Source organism: Prosopis cineraria, unplaced genomic scaffold (genome assembly GCF_029017545.1).
Source record: "Prosopis cineraria cultivar Desert tree isolate PC_DT_omini unplaced genomic scaffold, ASM2901754v1 PC6, whole genome shotgun sequence".
Taxonomy (NCBI): domain Eukaryota; kingdom Viridiplantae; phylum Streptophyta; class Magnoliopsida; order Fabales; family Fabaceae; genus Prosopis; species Prosopis cineraria.
In genome coordinates, this window is record NW_026555337.1 from 41,086,611 (window position 1) to 41,106,687 (window position 20,077).

Below are 20,077 nucleotides of genomic sequence, written 5' to 3' on the forward strand. Positions count from 1 at the left end.
TTTGCATTATCACAAAAGATTGGAAACACTCACGTAGGTTCCCTTTTGTTTCAGTACTATATATTGTATAATAAGCCATATTAATCTATAAAATGATACGAATTCAACAATGTAATATAGAAGACAATTGAATTGTCCTTGAAAAAACAAGTAAATATGAAGAGGGAGAATGAACAATAATTTCAATGAAAAAGAATATTATTAGCTTTGGTTTATCTTTTTGTCAAGTATAATCAAAATGATAAATAAAGATCATTGGGCACCTTATATTAAAAAATAAATCATAAGAGGTTTAAGAACAATATCATAACCATGTTAAACTACATCCTACCTTATATAAAAAAATATACCAAACATTGTTGAAGTCAACTACAATATTTGATAAAAAAAAAATGAAGGAACAATTTATAAGTCCACAGAAGTTGACAACTTTAATTCGATTATGACCAAGCCAGAGCTCCATTAGATTTTCAAGGTCTACAAATTCTCCATTATCTAAATTAGAAGTGTAAATAAATTAGAATCCATGCCATGCTACAATGTGTGAACATGAAAGCGGGTGTTCCTGGTTTAATGATCAAGAAAAATGAAAGATTCAGCTTGTGTAATTGATAGATGAAAAGACGGATGTAAATTTCAGCAACAATATGAAAATATTTATGACAACGTAAAACATTAATGACAACCTAAGATTCAATAGGTTAATTTTAAGCTTGTAACATACTTAAAGCTTACATATGCCTATTTGGCAAGGCTAAAATACCCATACCTTAATTTTAAGCGTGTAACAGGCTAATTTTTTTTTTTTTCTTTTGGTCGAAGATCTCATGTGATTGATTACATTAGGATAAAACAGAAGATAATAATTCTAGAGCTTTTGCACAATCAGAAGGAGCAAAGGAAACAAATTTAGCTGGGAGATCAAACTCCACCTGAAAATTAACCCGAGCCACATTTCCAAGCTCAGCTAATGGTCCATGTATGGGAACTATGGCAAAGCAAAACAAATTGGGAATGTGAAAGAGCACATTCTGAACGAACAAGTTTTGATCGGGCCTCAGGGAAAGATCAGCACCTTTGAAATGAACCACAAAACTAGGGAAGCTTTTCCTGATATATGAGCCAAACTCATGATGAGCATAACATAATCTGTACGGCTCAGGAGGATTTCTCACATGTTTCATTCCCATGGCTTCCTTCACCTCAGCTTCTACCTCCGTGTAAAAAGCTTTTGGAAGATATGTCAATGTGGAACCTGAGTCTATCACTATCTTTCGTTCACTCACCATTACAGTCTTTTCTCCAATGCTAATGCCTATTTCACATCAAAGCATATCATATAAATAACCATAATATTGAATACCAAATCAAACTAGCTAGTTGAACATAAGTAAATTATTGAACCAATGTCTTGACCAAATTTGATGAAATGTTTTATTCATTATTAATTAACCATAATTCAACTACGGTTTTAATCATTAACTCTTAAACTAGTGACTTGACTAGTTTAATAACCAGTTTGGTTTTTAGTATTTTGTGAATAATTATTAGCTATAAATGAACCTAGACTTAATAATTTAATACTCCCTATATCTCAAATTATAAGACACTTTTAGACAAAATCTCACATATCAATAAACTTTATTAAATACACTTAACAACCTTATCTTTTCAAAATAAAAATATAAACTTTCAATAATATTCATAATTTAATATATTGAGTAGAGATGGAAATTAATTGTAAACAGAGAAAGGGTAATTTTAGAATTAACACATTTAATGAAACCTTAATCTACTCAAAATATTTTATATTTTGAGATAATTCTTTTAAAAGTTTCTTATAATTTGGGACAGAGGTAGTATATTTTTTCAACTTCCAAGCACAGTAAATAGGCACGTGTCAAAGTAAAGCATGTTAACTATTTATAATAAAATAAGTTTTAAAATGTAATAAAATTATTTATCTCTTTAACACATATTTACTTATGTATTCTAATTGTATGAGCCATCATTAAGATAATGTCTAATGATGGTTAAAATAATAGTTACTGGAATATGTCTTGACTTTTATACTAAAGTTAATATAATATACAATATCTATAAAAATAAAACACACTATTTATATTTTATAGCATGTTTGGAATCGATGTTGCATAACCATGTTTCAGTATCCCCTCCAAGCACACCATAGAAATGATGAATAATTAATAAACTGAAGTTATTAAATCAATCAAAACACTAGTTCAAATGTTAATTGTTAATATTATAGTTGAACTGTTATCAAACCAATCATGAGTATAACATTTAATTGAACGAGTTGAAACACTCATTTAATGATGACCGGTTTACAACACTAAATGAGTAATGCAATTTTTGGTGAAAAAAACGAAGAAATATGACTCATCGTTTCTTATACTCCATATATATTGTGTAGAACCTACACCGTATCATCTAAATAGTTGATAGAAACATTAGGAAATATATAGGGAAAATGGACAGAAGGTAATACCTTCAAGATTCAGAACATAACCAGATGACCCTTCAGGTGCAGCAACCAATGGACTGGTCACGGCCGCATATGATCCTGAAATATTTGCTTCTTCACCCAGTGTCAGCTTCCCAGTGGAATTTGAGATATAAGGTACCAGACAGTATGAGAATCTGTGACATATTTGGGGGCCCAACTATGAAACTAAAGACAAAGGCCCATTTCCAAGCCCAACAAGCCCAGTACCTTCGCTTGAGAATTCTCCCCCAGTCTTGTGTGCACATCCAAACACTGCCTTATGCTCGTGAAACCAAGCACTCCCGCCTCCAAAGCCAATGAAATCTTCTGCTAATTCCCCAGAGCTTCCCGAATCGTCCGCATACACGTAAACATACAAGCACGACAGCGTTTTGTCGGTGGAAGACCTTTTGGGATCAAAAAACGGTGCGTTTTGAGGGTAACATGTTTAACAGGGCAAGCATTGGAGCCATACGAGGTCGCTTCCCGTGTCGGCACTAACCCACGTCTCGATCGGAGGAGTGCCGACGGAGATTCGTACGAGGTAGTCGCCGCCGGTGCTGTTGGAGATGATGTTGGATGATGGGAAGTGATGACGATGGAAGCGTTTTGATCTGGATATGGATCGCGACGCAGCGTTTTGAAGTTGTGATGGAGTGTTGGAAGAGTTGTAGAGTGGTGACAGTGGCGAATCGCGATGAATAAGGTGGACGGTGAAAGAATTTGTTAGAGTCGGAAGAGAAAAAAATAGTAATGATAATGGTGAGAAAAAGAGTAGCAGAGAGTGCACGTTTTGATGAGGATCAGAAGAGATACATGGTACATATGCTGATGTGCATATATATATATATATATATATATTGATAATTGCATTTTTTTTAACTTTTTCTTGGATATTATGTTTTGAAAAATACAGAATATGGCTTCAAGCCCTATACGTGCGGAAGATCGTCAATTGCCACATATTTTATGTCATGATCTGCGTTTTGGTCTTCAAGAAAATAATTTAAGTATCATTGAAGCCACGCTGGCTACCACTTATTAATTGAAGTCTGATGAATCATTTTTCTGTTAATGATTTAACGGAGTTATCAACAGAAGGTGGTTTTATGTTCAAAAATAAAAGGCTTAGGGAAGTTATACGTATGATAGCCAAAACTTTTTATATATTCACATGCATGCACTTAATTTACTTTTTATAAACTCGAGATTTCATGATTAACCTGTTGGTTTTCAAGGTAACTTTTATCATGTATGGTTTGTTTTTTTTTTTTTTGTTTTATGACATAATTTACTTTTATATACATTTTCAAAGTCCATACCAAGTTATTGTGAGTTTTAATTGACGTACAAGTATTCATACTTTTAATATGTGTGTGTGTATAAATGCTATATCAAAAAACGTGTAATAAATACGTCAAAATTGTGTGAGATTAGGGTGAAAACTTAGCGGCTAATTAAAATTATTATTAACAAAAGTATACCAAATATAATTATACAAAAATATTAATTAAAGCTCTAATACGTCAATTTAAATAACCAACTTGCTTGCTCCAATTTATATCTTGCCTTTTCCCTTGTGACCTCTCCAAAGTTTCATGGATTTGGTCTCATAATATGAATACTTGTGATGATTTTCTTTTGCTAGTTTTATATCGTAAAAGTTTTTCTGGTAAAAAAATATCGTAACAGAAAAGTTAGATTTGTGACTAAGGTTTTCAATGGGGAAAAAATCTCTAAATACTCTAGTGCTTTTGTGTGTGATTTTATTTATTTCTCTCCTCTCTGCTGTGGGCTTGCAGCGAGTAAAAAGATGGCTACTTTTTAATTTGAAATTTGAAATTTGAAATTTGATCACTCTGCTTGGAGAACGATCGCGATGGGACTCGAACCCACAATCTCCCGCTCCGGAGGCGAGCGCCTTATCCATTAGGCCACGCGATCACTTACCGTCGCTTGTGACTTAATTAATTTCATCAATGTTAGCTAAATTATTTTTTAAAACATCTCCTTGTTTCTTTGCTTTGGCATATCAAATTTACAAATAGCCCCAAACGGTTTGTTTTTTGGGCTAACCTTCAATAGTTGAAAATTTTAACTTGGAAATTAGCAGTATTAGGAATAAGAAAAACTAACATAACTATGTTATGCTATATATTATATATGCTTATAATACGTTTGATTTTTAAAATTCTATTTATGCTTGTTATTACAACAATTATCAAATTCAAGAATTTCAGTTACACTAGACTACTCATTTTACAAATGACATATTTTTGGGATGGTCATAAAAATCTCAAGTAAGTTAATTCACATCTTACAGTCATGAGTCTAAATACGGTTTCGGGGGGGGGGGGTTTGATATGGGAGGGAGGGGGGGAACAATATTTAAAAATATAATGTATCCATCACAAGATCGTGGAATAGAAAATAATTTAAATATTTTGGATTGAAACAAAAAAGAAAAAAAGAAGAATAATATTTTTTTTGTTGAAATTAAGTAATAAGTAATTAAATGAAAGTTACGAAATTGCCCAGTCCCACATCGTCCGTAACTGCCTCCAACCTCCCCTGAATTATCTCGACCCACAAAGGAACAGGAGGCTCTAAGAGCAAAGTCGGTTTATATAGTTTTTTCCCCGTAATTAAATTAATTCATTAGCTCCAATATTAACTATGTCTCACTCTAGTCTCCTTCAGTCTTTCTCTTCACTCTCAAAATTAACACATCCTCTCTCTCACTCAGCTTCTTCTTGCACGCCAATAATCTCTCAGTATCTTTACCTAAGATTCTTCTTCTGTACATTTCCTGGGTGAGTATCCCTTTTCTTACACATACGTACACTACTTCTTTAAGCTTCACTGACTTCTCTTTAGAATCTGCTTCATATATATATATATATGTGTGTTCTATTTCTTCATACTGACAGTTTTTAGTTCTGTGTTATGTCTAACAGACATCAGATACGACATTTTGAAGTAGAGGTGATTGAATCATAGGTTTCTGCTAAAACTATATATATGTCGTTTCTTTGCAGGTTTGTTTCGTTTCGAGCAAATTAATTAAGATGGCTCTGACTTCTTACTTCAACTGGGATAGTAGTTTTCAAGCTGACATGAACCTAGAAGCGAGTATCTTCCATGAAGCAACACCAGAAGAAGAACAAGTACCTGTCGCACCAGATTATAACTACAATAACCACCATCTTCTCCTTCCTTCTCATTATTGTCACTCACTCAAACCATACAGTAACTTTGTTTACCCTCATGAACTTCTTCCCTATGATCCCTTCATGTACGAGAATAACGATCGGTATGAAAGCCTGCTTCCATGTCCAAAACGACAGAAGTACTTGTCGTATGATCAGAGTTTGATGATGATGGACTTGATTGCACCAACAACGGATCATGGTTTCATGGATGGGAACAATATTGTTGTGCCGAGTGTTCCAGAGTTCTATTATGATGAGGTTGCGGTGGTGGGTAATAATGCAGAGAGTTTGGCGGTGGCGGAAGGAGGAGGGAGGAAGAAGAATGAGAAGATGACGGTGTCTGCGCAGAGCGTGGCGGCGAGGGAGAGGAGGAGAAGGATAACGGAGAAGACACAAGAGCTAGGAAGGCTGGTCCCTGGTGGCTCCAAGATGAACACAGCTGAGATGCTTCAGGCTGCTGCTAAGTATGTCAATTACTTGAATGCTCAAGTTGGGATGCTTCAACTCATCAACACACTTCAGGTATATTCATGATTCATCATCTAACACTCATAAATCACTTGACAGAATAATGGTACAAAGTTTTTATATAACATTGTCGGGTCTAAAGGTTAGGTTTTGGTGCTTGATAAGCTTTGGAGTAGTTACGCGCGATCTCTCTCTTATGTATGTAAATTGCTTGTTCAGTTAACTTCAACAAGAATTCTTTAGCATAATATAATATTCAGTTGATGATTGAATTTGATTAACTATAATGTACTGCATGCATGATACTTCAAAACTGTTTCTTGTAATATTCTTAATTAATCACTGGTGGTTATTGGCATGCTTCAATTTTCAATTTGACTATTGATATTGTTCTATTGTTGTAATTATTTTTTCATGCTATTACTATGATGTTAATTTTCTGTGTTGTTACCGGAATTAGGTTAACTAAGAATGAATAATGCAGAGTCATTGTTTGTTTGAGCTTGTTTTAGTTATTAAAATCCGGTTTTAAGGTTGTCTTGCTACCATTTAAGAATATATGATCTGATCATATTTCGTCCATAGCTCGCCTCAGCAAATATTTAAAGCCAAAAAATTGTTATTGAAAAGAATAAAATTATAACTGAATGTTTTTATGTTTCAAGATTCTATGTTATATTTTCGGGGATAACATGTTTCAATTGCTTGCTGCTCACAAATAAAAACTGACGATAATAAGTTTTACAAAAAAAAAATTAAAAATAAAATATTACTAGCAATTGAATCAGGGAGGATATTGAAAGAGTAATTCGAGGAAACAGTTAAATGGGATGTGAGAACAAGACCAACAATATCTGATTAAGTTAATCCGAGACTTTAGGAACAAGAGTGTAATTATTTTAATTTTTTTTAAAAAGGATATATGCATAAATCACTCCAACTGTATTTCTTCGGTAGGGAATATTCTCTTTATCTTCGGCAGGTAATAGATATTTTTGTTTCAGGAAACAAAAAATTGACTTGTTACTATTGTTAACTGATTTACATTTTATATGAACTTGTTATTATTTTTTTTTTTTTTGGACTTGTTAAATTTAAGATTGGTATAATTTTGTAGGAAGACAAGGTATTCAGTGGGAGTGAAGAAATGCGGAAGCTGATTGGCTCTACAGTAGTAGAAGAGAAGATGTACATGGAAGAGAAGTGCTTTGTTCCAAAAGAGTTCATCATGGCCTTGAAAAATCATAAAGACATTCAATCAACACCTTCTATCCTTAACGATCTTAATCAATTCATTCCGACAGGCATTAAGAAAGAACAGTGACTATAGGACCTACCTCTTTCTGTTTCATCTGTCCCATGTTTCTCTTGCTGTTGTTGTTCATCTTATTTTCCCCTCTTTTTTCATGTATTCTGTAGAATACATGGTAGTTCTTTTTGGTTAGGAATGAAAATGAACGTCCCTTTTCTTGCTTGAACATGGAAAATAATCATTCATTCTTGTTCAACATGTTAGATTTGACCACAACCATATTTGAATATTAAACATTTCGTACAGGAAAATATGATTGGAAGAATAACAGTTAAATTCTATAATAACTAATTAATAGGAAAATAATAGTTAAATCCCAAAATAACTAATTAATGACAGTTTAATTCTTGATAAACTTTCTTGAAAAATAAATTGCAAATGTCAATTTAAATAATTACTAATTCAAAAATTCCAATCGTGAATAAGGCATTTAAGCTATAAACAGTTTGCATATAAGACACCAACTTATTTATTAAAAACATAACTGTCATTCATTCAATTTTTTGGCGCTTTACAATTATTTTTGTTTTTTTTTTAATAGTATAAGGAGCAGACTCCATCAATAGCAAAAATTATCTCCTCGAAAGTACAAAAAAAAAATAAAAGGTAAACTTCTCCTAACTGAATTGTGATATTGCAATCATGAAGTTTCTTTGACTGTGTCAGATTGTAATGCCCATTCAGTCCAAGATCCATCATAGACTGCAATGTCAGATTTCCCAAGACGATGGAGGCCCTGCAAATAACAGATTGCAGGGAAAAGTGAAATGAACAAGTTAATTCTGTGAGAGTAGAAAAAATAATATAAACTGTTAAACAACGATTACAACAATAAAACAGACATTACAAAATATTGAAGAAAATCTCATTTTTTGCTTAATCCATTCATGGGGCCTGAGCATTGTCTGGTAGTTGGAACAGTAAATAAAAGGAAGAAAATCAATGGAAAATTCATGTTTAGACAATGATGAAGGTTGACGTAAAGAGATTGACTAGATATATTACACACCCGACCTTTTGTTGAAGTGATTAATCATAAGGAGCCGGTTTCTTGATGTTAAAACTTATGAAGACAATAGCATTTAACAGTACAATAACAACAACATATAACCCGATCCCACTAAATGAGGTTGGTTATATGAATTAAACGATGCTATTGTGCTCTATCAACAACTAAATCCTTGGATATATTATTAATCAAAAAATATCTTTCAATAATTTTATTAAATGGTTTTCCCCCTCTATCCCTCTTCACATGATTCAAAATTGTCTATTACACCCTCACCAGCACCACTAATAGCATTTAATAGTAAATTATTTACCAGTTTCTCCAAGAAGATTCAGAAATCAGTAAAATTTAAGAACATATAGATTAGAGTGTCCAGCCTGCAAAAACTACCCTCTTCAAATTCATGACATACAATACAAGAAGCCACAAAGGAGGCAACTTTCGCCGTCCTTTTACCCTTTCATTTCCCACAGCAAACAATTTCATTTCACTCGACAAATTTAGAGAGAGAGGGAGATACCAACACAAGAATGCAAGCAGTTACGCCAGTGCCGCATGAAGTCATGATGGGGCCGTCCAATGAGATGCCTGCATTTCAGTAAGGATGTAAGGTAACTAGAATTAACACCAAAATATATCAGCAGGTATATGCATGTCACAGGAGTTTCATACCTTCTTCATCAAGTCGCTTCTTAATTTCATCTGCGGGTAACAATGACTGTGAAGCATCCAACAGCTGCATGTAGAACAACCAGCATGGGCACGCACGAAATGCACATTGTTGTCAGATACAACAAAACGTACTAATGATCGGAGGAAGCAGGAAGAAGATTCAAGTCCCTTTGGCTTAAGCCAATCTAGTAACAAGACCTTAATAATAGTAGGTATCATGAAAAATAGACTTTAATAATTCCAAGCATGAATGTCCCCTCAAGTTTCTCTATTCTAGAGCGCCATACTCAGACCGAAACTCAAAATGTGATGCCGGCTAGGATGTTCATTTGCTACCTCTTCATTTATTAAAGTAAAATGAATGATAAAGTGACAAATGTATGACTCTCAACAATATTCTCTCATAACATTGAATTTAAGAGGTCCAGAGAGAAGTGTTTTGAGGCTGCGTAAACCTGGAAGTAGCTAGCAAGAGACAGTGACTAATATGCTGTAGTACAAAGACCTGGAAAAAAGGAATGCACTTGCTTCCGGGTACATGACCGCTTTGGATCCCCTTTCGGGGTTCTGGAGCCACCCCATCAAACCTGCCATAGGATAAAATCTCCACAATAAATATGAGTGTCGTCACCACAACTATTTGCAGTAGTGAAGGAATTAAACACGATCATTTGTATTAGAGAATAAGAGAAAGGACCAGACAACAAAAATCGATTTGCAAAGCCCTCCAATCTCTTTGGATAGCCATAAGTAAGATTTTCCAATCAAGTTCTTGCATCAAACAACCGACTAAAGCTAAAAGGACAATTCCTATATCACAGTATCGGTGGAACTAAAACATAACTCAGTGCGCTTATCAAATGCTTCCTCGATAACTTGCATTCCTAAAGGGGAATGATCAGCAACCAAAGACAAACTGAAGAAATGCATACCCCTCAGAAAAACTTCATGTCAAGTAATTTCTCAAATTGAGCCACAAGAATAATCGTCAAGCCCTTTTACTCCATTTATTCAAAATTAACTAATACCAATTTCAAGAGACAATATAAATGTTTTTGGTCCATGATATACTGAAAAATCATGCTCAAGTACCATTTATGTATTACTTTTTGAGAACAGACAAAAGGCACAAGAATCCATGTCTCCCATTGACATTGCGCAATCAATTGGTAGGTTTTAAACCAAGAGCAAGAGTGAAGGAATAGTGCATATTTGATCAGATATCGAGTATAGATTTGAGTGAATGAGAAGGAAACCAATTAGCTAAAATCTAGGAAAAGGTAAAATCACATAAAGAGTAGCGTATAGAGCAGTGACTGGGCATTGACGAAATGGAGGATTTTGAACAAGACAATACCATCCAAGAGAAAACAAAATTCAAAGTAGTCATCTACAATTCAATACAAAATGTGCTAGGCCTGGCTTTTGATCATAATAAATAACTGTCTCCAGTCTGATCCTAATAAATAAGAGTGAAATCAGACTTCAGACCCATACACCATGGGCATGCAAGAGACAAAGCTTGGCTTGGTCAGGTTGGCTCCTTTTCTAAAGAACCCAACCCACTGTCAAGTAACCAGCAGCTAAAATATCAAACAGATTAACGAAAACAGAAGGGCCCTTGTCACCATATAGAGGGACATTGTGTTCAAATGTTCAAGCAACCTAAAGAGAATGTAAAATACCTAGGCTTTGATCTTGCATCTATGTGCTGGTAGCTTTTTTCCTCAATGTTTCTCTTGACCTAAAAAGAGGGGAAATCCAATAAATATGGAAATATCTGGCATGTAAAATATGAATAGTATACAAGTTACATAAGGTACTCCTTGATATTCATGGGCCAGAATTTTCAAGAGACTACTATAGTGCCCAATGATACCACGAAGCATTTTTAAAACTCAAAAGTTGGTTCAACTTTTCAAAAAAGACTACCACTTGACTCATGGATGTCTCTAGCATATTAATACTTCATAATTTCAAATTCTCAATCAAATTATTATCATTATACTCGTGTTACACAACAATGCCAAACTAATAAACACAGCACAATCATTTTGAGCACAAAGCCTAATAAAGGTATTCCCAATGAGCTTATAAGGACACTGGTTATATTCAGCACCTGAACTCTCGTATGATTTCTCAAATGCATCATGGATCAGGGGAGACGGATAAGTTTGTGATTATTTTCTCTTTATTGATTGCTAAGCTTCTAGACATATTTATGCTTTAGACACGAGCATAAGGATGTAACAATACATCAATAGTTACTAATAATGCTTCTTAGACTCTTAGATGGTACCAAATAGCACAAAAGCAGGGGAAAAGTTCTTGATTTAACAATTGTATTCAGAGAACCAAATTACAATTTCCTAATACTACAAAACCAGTCTTCATTATATTTAACAAATTTGGCCTCCACTATGAGCAGCCTGTTGATGTTAAATAACCACTGATCACTATATACAATATTTAATATCACTATACACTATATCAGTGCTTGAAGGCACGTAACAGCATCAACACCCCATATAAAGAATGGAACCCTTTCTTATGTACCTTTCCTTGAAAATTCTTGAGCAAGCAGCATTTTGAGCATTTAATTTGAAAGAGAACACATCATTTAAAGAATGCAACCCACCTGTTCCAGGGACCAAACAAGATGTGGCTGAAATTTAGTTTGAAATGTGATTGGGCCAACCTGAACAGAAATGTAACTTAGACGAGCAATGCATTAAACTTTTGTTCTCAAATTATGAAGGGCATATATTTCTTCATCAAAACCTGTGGATGCTGACTGCATTTAGTATTCAACATTCAGGATTTATAAATCAATTTCCCATTGCTTTTCACTTACTGTTTGACAATTCAAAAGTGCAGAACAAAATTAATTCAGAAAGTTCAGTTTTAGCACTGAATTTGGGCATTTAATGAAGCCCTTAGGCAGAAAAAATAGTTCTGGGTCAGATAAGTCTGAACCTCCGAATCAGACTGGCAGATTTGTAACTCAAGGTTCAAATAGTACCTTCTATCATTTCTCATCTTAATTAATACACTCAATAGGTAACAATTAACCAAGAAATGAGAAAGGAAAGCACTTAGAGAAAGTCAATGCCCATGAAAAGAGAGAAAGTCAGAAACCATCAATAATCTTGCAAGAAACCAAAACAATTCAATAAGTACAAGCCTCCAAGGTGGTTTGCATCCAAAACATGGGGCAAAAAAGAGATAGCATATCAAACTAGGTTGACTAATTGAGAACTTACAGACTGTCCCTGATATACTTTCTCTACTGCCAGGGTAGCAGTACTGGATTTTAATATAGCATCACAAGGAGCAGTAGTTTCAATGTCATATCCTAAAGCACGCCATCTTGGCAGCCCACCATCTAATACCCAAACTTTGTCATGCCCAAACACTTGGAACATCCTTTTAATCATCAGCAGAGGAGAGTGATATTAATTGTAGGTTTATAGGCATAGCAACAAAGAAAAGCCTTGTTCCACATTTGGGGCAAGCCAATAGAAAAAGGACCTTCTTGAAACATTATGGCTTACCACCAGACTCGAGCTGCACTAAATATTCCTTTGCCATCATAAACAACCACTCTGTCTTTGTTTTCTATGTTAAGAGCAGATGCAGCAGCAGCAAAAGCTTCCTCTGATGGCAACATATGCGGTAACTAATACATGTAAAAATTCTTTTATCAGCTACAATTGCAACAAAGATTAATCAGATGACAGAAGAAAAAACTAATTTCTGTAAACATGAAAGTACAATGTAGCCAATGCCACCTAGTAAGATACAACTTCTTGCTATTTTTATAAACATGAAAGTACTTCCTACCATGGATTTTCAATAATTACATAACCCTCTGTTGCAGAAAAGGTATACTTAAAATAAAATTTAACTGGAGGAGAGGTTGATAACAAAAACATCCCTACTAACCTGTTGAAATAATATTTATTTATCATACACAGAGCTCAAGTTTTGATGAAGAAAGCCTTTACTTATAATTTCTCAACAATATAAAGGCATAGACAAATCGTAAGATGGAAGTATTCACTTTTAGTTTACAGTTCCTTTCTTTGTTTCCCTTACTTACAATTCTAGTAGGCAGGAACAATTTTGTTTTATAATACCAAAATTATACTTCATAAGAAGAGAAAGACTAACTCACATCTGTAGTTTGATCTGCTATTCTGTCTATGTCAAATAAAAGGGCCCCAGGAATGTGAGCAGCCTGTTGCAATTGGTAGTGCACAATAAAAATAGTAATAAGGTAGATAGGTGAAATAATTGCAAAACAGTAACAAGAAAGTATACCCAATTTACACTATACACCATCATTTGTTGAGAATTTTAAATCACGTACAGACCTGATATTCTTGAATGGGGTTCCTCTGCTCATCTGGCATGTACCAGGATGCATCCAGCACCTAAGCAGGATAGACAAGCATTAGCACGGATAAAGACCATATGAACTAGTGCCATTTCTATGATTCTATCATAAATATAGTATTAATAGTTCAAAGAAGGATTGTAAAAAGATCATCGCGTAATATGACAATAATAACATTTTAGTATTCTCCTATAATTTTATCATAAAGATAGTCACTTATTTACGTACAGATTGCTTTGTAACTTGTTGTATGGGAGTTTATTAATAGTTCAATGCATTATAAATAAAGGAAATGTAAAGAGGGTTGGAGTGCATTCTTCTCCTGTTCTTCAGCCATAAGTTCTGTTCTGCCAACAACTAAAATTCAACAATTTTGAATATCTCTTGATATAGAGTTTGCTATAAACACAAATCCGAGAGATTGTATTGAAGCAGCAAAAATTCAAAAAATGGCAGAAGCAGCAAAAACCACCACCACAACAAAAAAGTAGATTATTAAAAGTAAGGGCTCGAATAGGTTATCAATAAATGCAAGTACCTTCAAATTAGGGTCCTTAAGGTTAGCATAAAGCCAATCCACAGTAACAACCGGCTCATCCGTAGAAACAGACTGTATTGAAGAAGCCATAGAACACAAGGAGCTCAACCAATTCTCCCTGTTAATTGTTTAGTGCTGCATATACAAAAATGATCTTTTCTGCAGGTAAAAGGAAAATTATAAAGTACAAATTTAGCCCCCAGCACAAACCAATACCACAGAACAGCTATAGCCTCCAGGTGAATAAGAAAGTGCTAAAAGAAAATAATGAGTCATGTTCAATGCCTTTAATCAAAAGGGGAAAACGAAACGCATAAAATGAGTTGCTGACCTTGCTGATCTCACTTCAGAGAAGAAGTTGAAATGTTCAGATCAGGCAATGATAAACTATAAGGGTAAGTCATGCAAGTTCATATTCATCACTCGATTGATAAGAATAATCTAGAAGATATGTAACCGCCCGAAGATAAAATATCCAGGAGACAAAAGGAACTCAGGAACACCACTTCACATTTCACACCCTCATATGATAGTTGAGGAATGAAGAGTTAACAGTAGATTACATAATCCAGATATGAGGGACTAGAAGATGAAAGACCCACAGAACGAAACAACCCGAAGATGCACAAAAGCAGACATGCAGAGAGAAAGAATATATACTGAACATGAAAAAGAAAATCTAGATGAAGTTTAACGAAGTAGAGGAGACTCACATTGAAGAAAAAGGTTAAATTTTGAGGCTTGCGAGCAAGGAACGACGACGATTGAAGTAGTCGATGAAATTAGCGACCCAGCCTGTCAAATGTAAGCAATGAGGTCTGTGGCTACCATTTTCCTTGTCTCAGATAGTGTTTGGGAGTTGTTGATTAAAAAATAATAATGGTTAGGAGTTTCTCTGGATCAAAGAAATGTAATGGGGCGGGATGACTTGACATATTATCCTTTTTTATTTTTCGTTTTTTGCCTAAATATTATATCATTATCTAAAAGAATTTTTTTAAAGAGGATGGAATGGTTTAGGTGATCTTAGCCATTTTAAATTTATTTTTTTTCCAGCCTTAAATTTGGGAGTTGAAATAGAATGATATGATATTAACAAGATTATTATAAAATCACTCCTATCTTTCACTATTTCATTTCACCTCATCCTAAAACTAAAAAACATAATTATATATAAATTAAATTTATCAATTTTATAAGTACTCTTAAATAATCATTGAATAAAATTATTTATTCCTTTAATAAAACTCTAAAATCATATAATATTTCATTTCATTTTATTCTGTTATATCTTATCCACTCTATTTTATTGATGATCATTTCATTACATCCCATCCTATCCCATTTTATTTCACTAATCACTTTTTCTTTTCATTTCATCCTATACTCTCAAGCATACCTGAACAAAACTCAAAACCAGTCTTCTGGTTAGTGACACAAGATAACAAATGACGGCGATCCTCTACGTGTCTATGGTAGTCAATTCTTGCTGGACCAAAAATACATTTTTTTAAGGGAATTAGTGGTTTATTTTCTCTTTTATTAATTTCTTTGTATTATGATTCATTTGCAGTTCAAAATCCAGAAGATAAAAGAGTTTATTTTTAAGAGTAAACATAAAATATATTTTTTACCAATATCTTCCAATTAGAGTGAATCATATACCTTCCTTGATTGAGGTTTTATATTTTTATACTATATACCAACGGCCGAAAAAAAAAATATGAGGTTTCATGCCATCTTCTTAAAATACACACCCTTTCCATTTAAAAATATGAGATATTTTTAATTGAATTTTTATGATAAGTTAGTTAATAGTTTTAAAACTAACACCATTTTTTATATTTCTTATTTAATAGAATATTTCACTTAAAAATAAATATAAAATAATTTATTTATTAAGGATATTTAAAAAAAAACATATTATTTATAGCTTGAGATGCAAGCCTTACGTTTTTAAATATCTAACATTTTAAAAAATACATTACATTTCTTAACAAAGGAGTATTTGGTCTAAAATCTAATTTTGGCCCTAAGCGCAACTATTTAGGTTTAAAAAAAAAAGTCATTTTGGCCAAAGCCAACCTAAAGCTTCTAAAAAAAAAAAAAAGTGGTTGAGGAGGAGATCTCATCAAGCAATGCAACATTTCAAGAAAGCAACAGTAGAGGAAGTCAAGGAGAAAACTAAAGCTGGTGTCCTAAAAATGAAGTATGGAGTCATGGGATAAATTGTCACTTTATGCCTATAAAAGGATAAGCCATGAAACGCACAAGGCCTCTTCAACCCTACACACATATCTTCAAATAGTCTTTTTGAACAACACAAAATCTACTTGTCTAGTGCAAAAACAGTGACCATGTATCATCCTTTACTTCATTCAACACAACTCACTTTATTCTTCAAATAATTCAACACAGAGCCCTTAGCGTGCCACACATCTAATAGCGAGTGTCAAAGTTCTTGAGCAATTAATAGAGTGCTAATTCCTAGTAAAACAATAGTAACAACATGCCAACTTTTTTCCTTTCAGTTTTCCATTTTTTATTTTGCTATAATTTCCTTTTTATTAGTATTATCAATGTTTTGTTAACTCTTATTATGCAATTCTTGTATGTTTCTCTATTTTTAATTCCTCCATTCCCTTCACTTTCAAGAACTTGTATTTTGAGGAAATTATGGTAAAAGACCTTGGAAACTCACTATTTGATTTAAAAGTTAGGACCATCTCACCTTTTAAGGACATACTCCTCTGGCATGCCCAAGGACCAAAAACAACATATATAAGTTTTAGCATGCACTCATGTGTAACATCCTAAAAACCTTATTAAGTACTAACATGTGCATAACATGATCATTGGTGGGAGTTTCACCTAAGAAGAGGAGTAGATTAGTAAATCCATGTGGTAGAGGAAGCTTATCGTTGGAATCAGAAACTTGCCTTTGCACCAACCATTGGAATCGAGAGGTAGTTTTTGTCTCATAGATGATTAAGGACTGTCTTGCTTGTTCTTTGAAGGATTCAAACCTATCTAGTTTCATCTAGTTTATGAGGAGGCTAGATTAATGGTAAGATACCCCATGGTTGTTAGTATGGGAGAAACTATGAATCATGAGTGAATGGGTTTGCCTTAGCTCGGCAGCTCTTTACGAGTGAAAAGCTAGGTTAGTCTAGGTTATAGACGTAACTATTCAATAACCACTGGTTTCATGTTAGAGGTATCAAGAGGATATAGGATTGGTATTAATCATGCATTCTATTTCCAGCCACATGGTTGTTATTATTGTTGTCTGGCATATTTTCATTAGGGGCATATGATTGTTATTATTGCAACCTCAAGATGTGTATTTTTAAATTAAATGTAATAATATACATTAGTTCCTAGTCACATGGTTAGTAGTTGTGTGGCCAAGGCCATAATTGTGATTTATGAATGTGATGCATGTGAAGTTATTTATTTGTTTTTTGCATTTATAATTGATTGATATGCAATTATATATGCTAGAATGACTTTAGTTACTAAGTAGTTGTACTCACATCTTATTCTTCAATATTATAGGGCCTAGTTCATTAGATTAGGATTGGAAAAAATGACCAGAGGCCTAGAACTGTGTGTAAATCCTATCAGTATGCCTTTAAATTTTTCTTCTATGTGTATTTTTATGGTTAATTTGCCAATTAGGTTAGCATAATCTATTTTTGACTACGTGTACTCATATTTGATGTTTTGAATGTATTTTATGCCCTAAGTTGTTTTTGTTAGAATTGTAAAGCTTAATAGGGATGAAATACTAATGCAAGTAGGATATTGTATAATTAGTTGGCATGGTTGAATGTTGGATTTATGAGGAACCTCATGTTTTTGTTAATTAAGGAGTTGAGAATTGAAATTGTGATATATATGTGAATGATTGGTTGTGGTGTGTTGTATGAGTCTATATTGGTCCATTGAGTGTGCTTTAAGGATTGGTGTAAGTTTTTGGCACTTGTGTTATGGTTTGGGCACCATAGTTGTGTGGTATGGTGAACAAATAGTAAGATTTGTAATGGGTATCTAAATTTTGATAGCAAAATAATTTGATTATGAAATATGTGCCATTAGCTAGAGCTAACAGAAAGCTATCTGTAAACACCTAAATCACCTCAATCGGACGTCGAACGAAGATTTAGGATGCATCAAAAGTTCATCCTGGATGTTGTCATTTAACAACAAAATGCTATTAAATTCGTGTAGTGCGCCACAACACATAGCACAGAAACAGCACACTATGGCACATGTGTTGTTTTTGCCAAAAATAATGTTTTCTCTCATATTTTGCAAATGCTACATGGTATTTGGATTCCCATTTTGCACATGGTTTAAACTCTGATTTGTAAATGTTGACAGTGTATAGAAGTATTTTATAATGTGAAAACTTAAGATCTCCTTTATGTAGTTTTTACAAACTTGACAATCTCATTGGATTAGCTTTGTATTAACTTGATTATGGGAGTTCAAGGTAGATTAGTAATGGTGACCTTACTTATCAACTCATAGTTTTATAATGGTTTATGATATTTAAAACTTCCCTTTCTGTTTTGATATTAAGGGATTGAACACTGAAAATGTGATAGATGTGCATGTTTATGTGTTGGGGTGCATTATACAAGTTTGTTATAATTTATTGTGTAACATCCCAATTCTTAATTCCTTAATTTAATAAGATTAATAAGGATAATTAAGTAAGTTGATGTGGTATGTGGTCAGAGGAGAGTAATAAGTGTTTTTAATTGGAATTGCAGGTATAAATTAGGTCCAAAGTGAAATTAGGTCACTTAGGGACCAAAAAGTAGAGAAAAACAAGCTAAAAAGCCTCTGTGCCACATGCTACAGTGCACGGGACCATCATACAAGAATTTCCTTCTCTGTACCACATGTCGTAGTGCGTGGGGACAGGCGCCGAAGCCCACGGTGTGAATTTTGAAAAATTTAGACGCGAATTGATGTGAAAAACAGAAAGGAAAGGAAAGGGAAACGGAGGAGCTCACATTTGCTCTGTTAGGGCACGACTTAAATGAGAATTTGAGAAGGGTTGAAGCTCTAAATCATTCAAGGTAAGATTCCTAAACTCTTTTTCTCCTGTCCTCTTCCATTTTCTCAAGGATTTTAGTTAGGGTTTAGATGATGATAGTGATTTCGATCCATAAGGGCATGGGTCCAAACTTATTGACTCAAATAGAGTTAAAAAGAGTTATTTAGAATATTTAAACCTAGTATAAATAATTTTGGTGGTTGTTGGATGATGGGCTCCATTAATGTCTGAAAATGGACCTTAAATTTGGCATTATTGTGGTTATTGAGGTATTAATGGCAATATGGCTGTTCAATGATGTTATAGATAGATAATGAACCCAATAAATAGGCTCCAATTCATATAGAGTGAACATTGGGCAATTTAAAAGTAAAGGACTAAGGGTGTAAATGCTTGAAATGGTAATGTTGATGAAATTCAACTTGGTTGATTGTAGTTTTGGCTCTTGGTCACCTATTAGATTGAAAAAATCAAGCTTGGAAGCTAATAGATTGAGGGATAAACATTTGACCTCTCAAAAGTTTAAAGTAATCGGGGGAAATTCTACTTTGGGTAGTTATATAATAATTGATTATAAATTGATTTCTATTGTGAGTGTGACATATATGGGTTAATTTTTAATATTAAAAGCATATACTAATTTCGATGAGCATATGAAAAATTGAATGTGCATAAAGTTATTTTAAATTAAAATGCAAATGCCTAAATTAAGATATTTTTGAATATGAACATGCACATGTCTTTTGAAAAATGAATGTGATGATTATATGAGATAGATGTGTGTTAATGAAAAGTGAATTTTGAGAAAATGATGAGAATACACACTTGGGTAATGCATGGTCATAAGCCCAACGTGATTGTTGTGATGATGAGTAAACGAAAATAAAAAT

At 33.6% G+C, this 20,077-nt stretch overlaps 2 protein-coding genes, 1 non-coding gene and 1 pseudogene across 8 annotated transcripts; 1 reads left to right on the plus strand and 3 right to left on the minus strand.

The window, feature by feature from the left end:
• Positions 1-824: 824 nt before the first annotated feature.
• Positions 825-4,436, minus strand: LOC129314183 (aspartic proteinase CDR1-like; annotated as a pseudogene).
• TRNAR-CCG (transfer RNA arginine (anticodon CCG)) lies at positions 4,378-4,450 on the minus strand. Its single transcript has one exon. It is a non-coding gene; the product is annotated as a tRNA-Arg (tRNA).
• A 1,130-nt stretch (positions 4,451-5,580) lies between these two features.
• Positions 5,581-7,510, plus strand: LOC129313404 (transcription factor bHLH52-like). The gene is made up of 2 exons (XM_054956461.1): positions 5,581-6,240; positions 7,304-7,510. The coding sequence occupies exons 1-2, from the start codon at positions 5,623-5,625 to the stop codon at positions 7,508-7,510; spliced, it is 825 nt and encodes a 274-aa protein (XP_054812436.1). The 5' UTR covers positions 5,581-5,622.
• On the minus strand, positions 7,335-15,014 carry LOC129313403 (thiosulfate/3-mercaptopyruvate sulfurtransferase 1, mitochondrial-like). Of its 6 annotated transcripts, XR_008593932.1 has the most exons (14): positions 14,830-15,001; positions 14,117-14,275; positions 13,556-13,615; positions 13,357-13,419; positions 12,734-12,858; positions 12,443-12,605; positions 11,818-11,877; positions 10,865-10,923; positions 9,685-9,766; positions 9,180-9,243; positions 9,028-9,095; positions 8,121-8,234; positions 7,524-7,599; positions 7,335-7,419 (listed from the first exon to the last, which is right to left on the minus strand). XR_008593932.1 is itself a non-coding variant. In XM_054956455.1 (13 exons), the coding sequence occupies exons 2-13, from the start codon at positions 14,204-14,206 to the stop codon at positions 7,494-7,496; spliced, it is 1,050 nt and encodes a 349-aa protein (XP_054812430.1). In that variant the 5' UTR covers positions 14,207-14,275; positions 14,830-15,014; the 3' UTR covers positions 7,335-7,493. The 6 variants fall into 6 exon arrangements, 5 of the variants coding, with proteins under 5 accessions (XP_054812430.1, XP_054812432.1, XP_054812431.1 ...); XM_054956455.1 differs by having other exon boundaries at positions 7,335-7,599; positions 9,032-9,095; positions 14,830-15,014; XM_054956457.1 differs by having other exon boundaries at positions 7,335-7,599.
• Between the last annotated feature and the right edge of the window lie 5,063 nt (positions 15,015-20,077).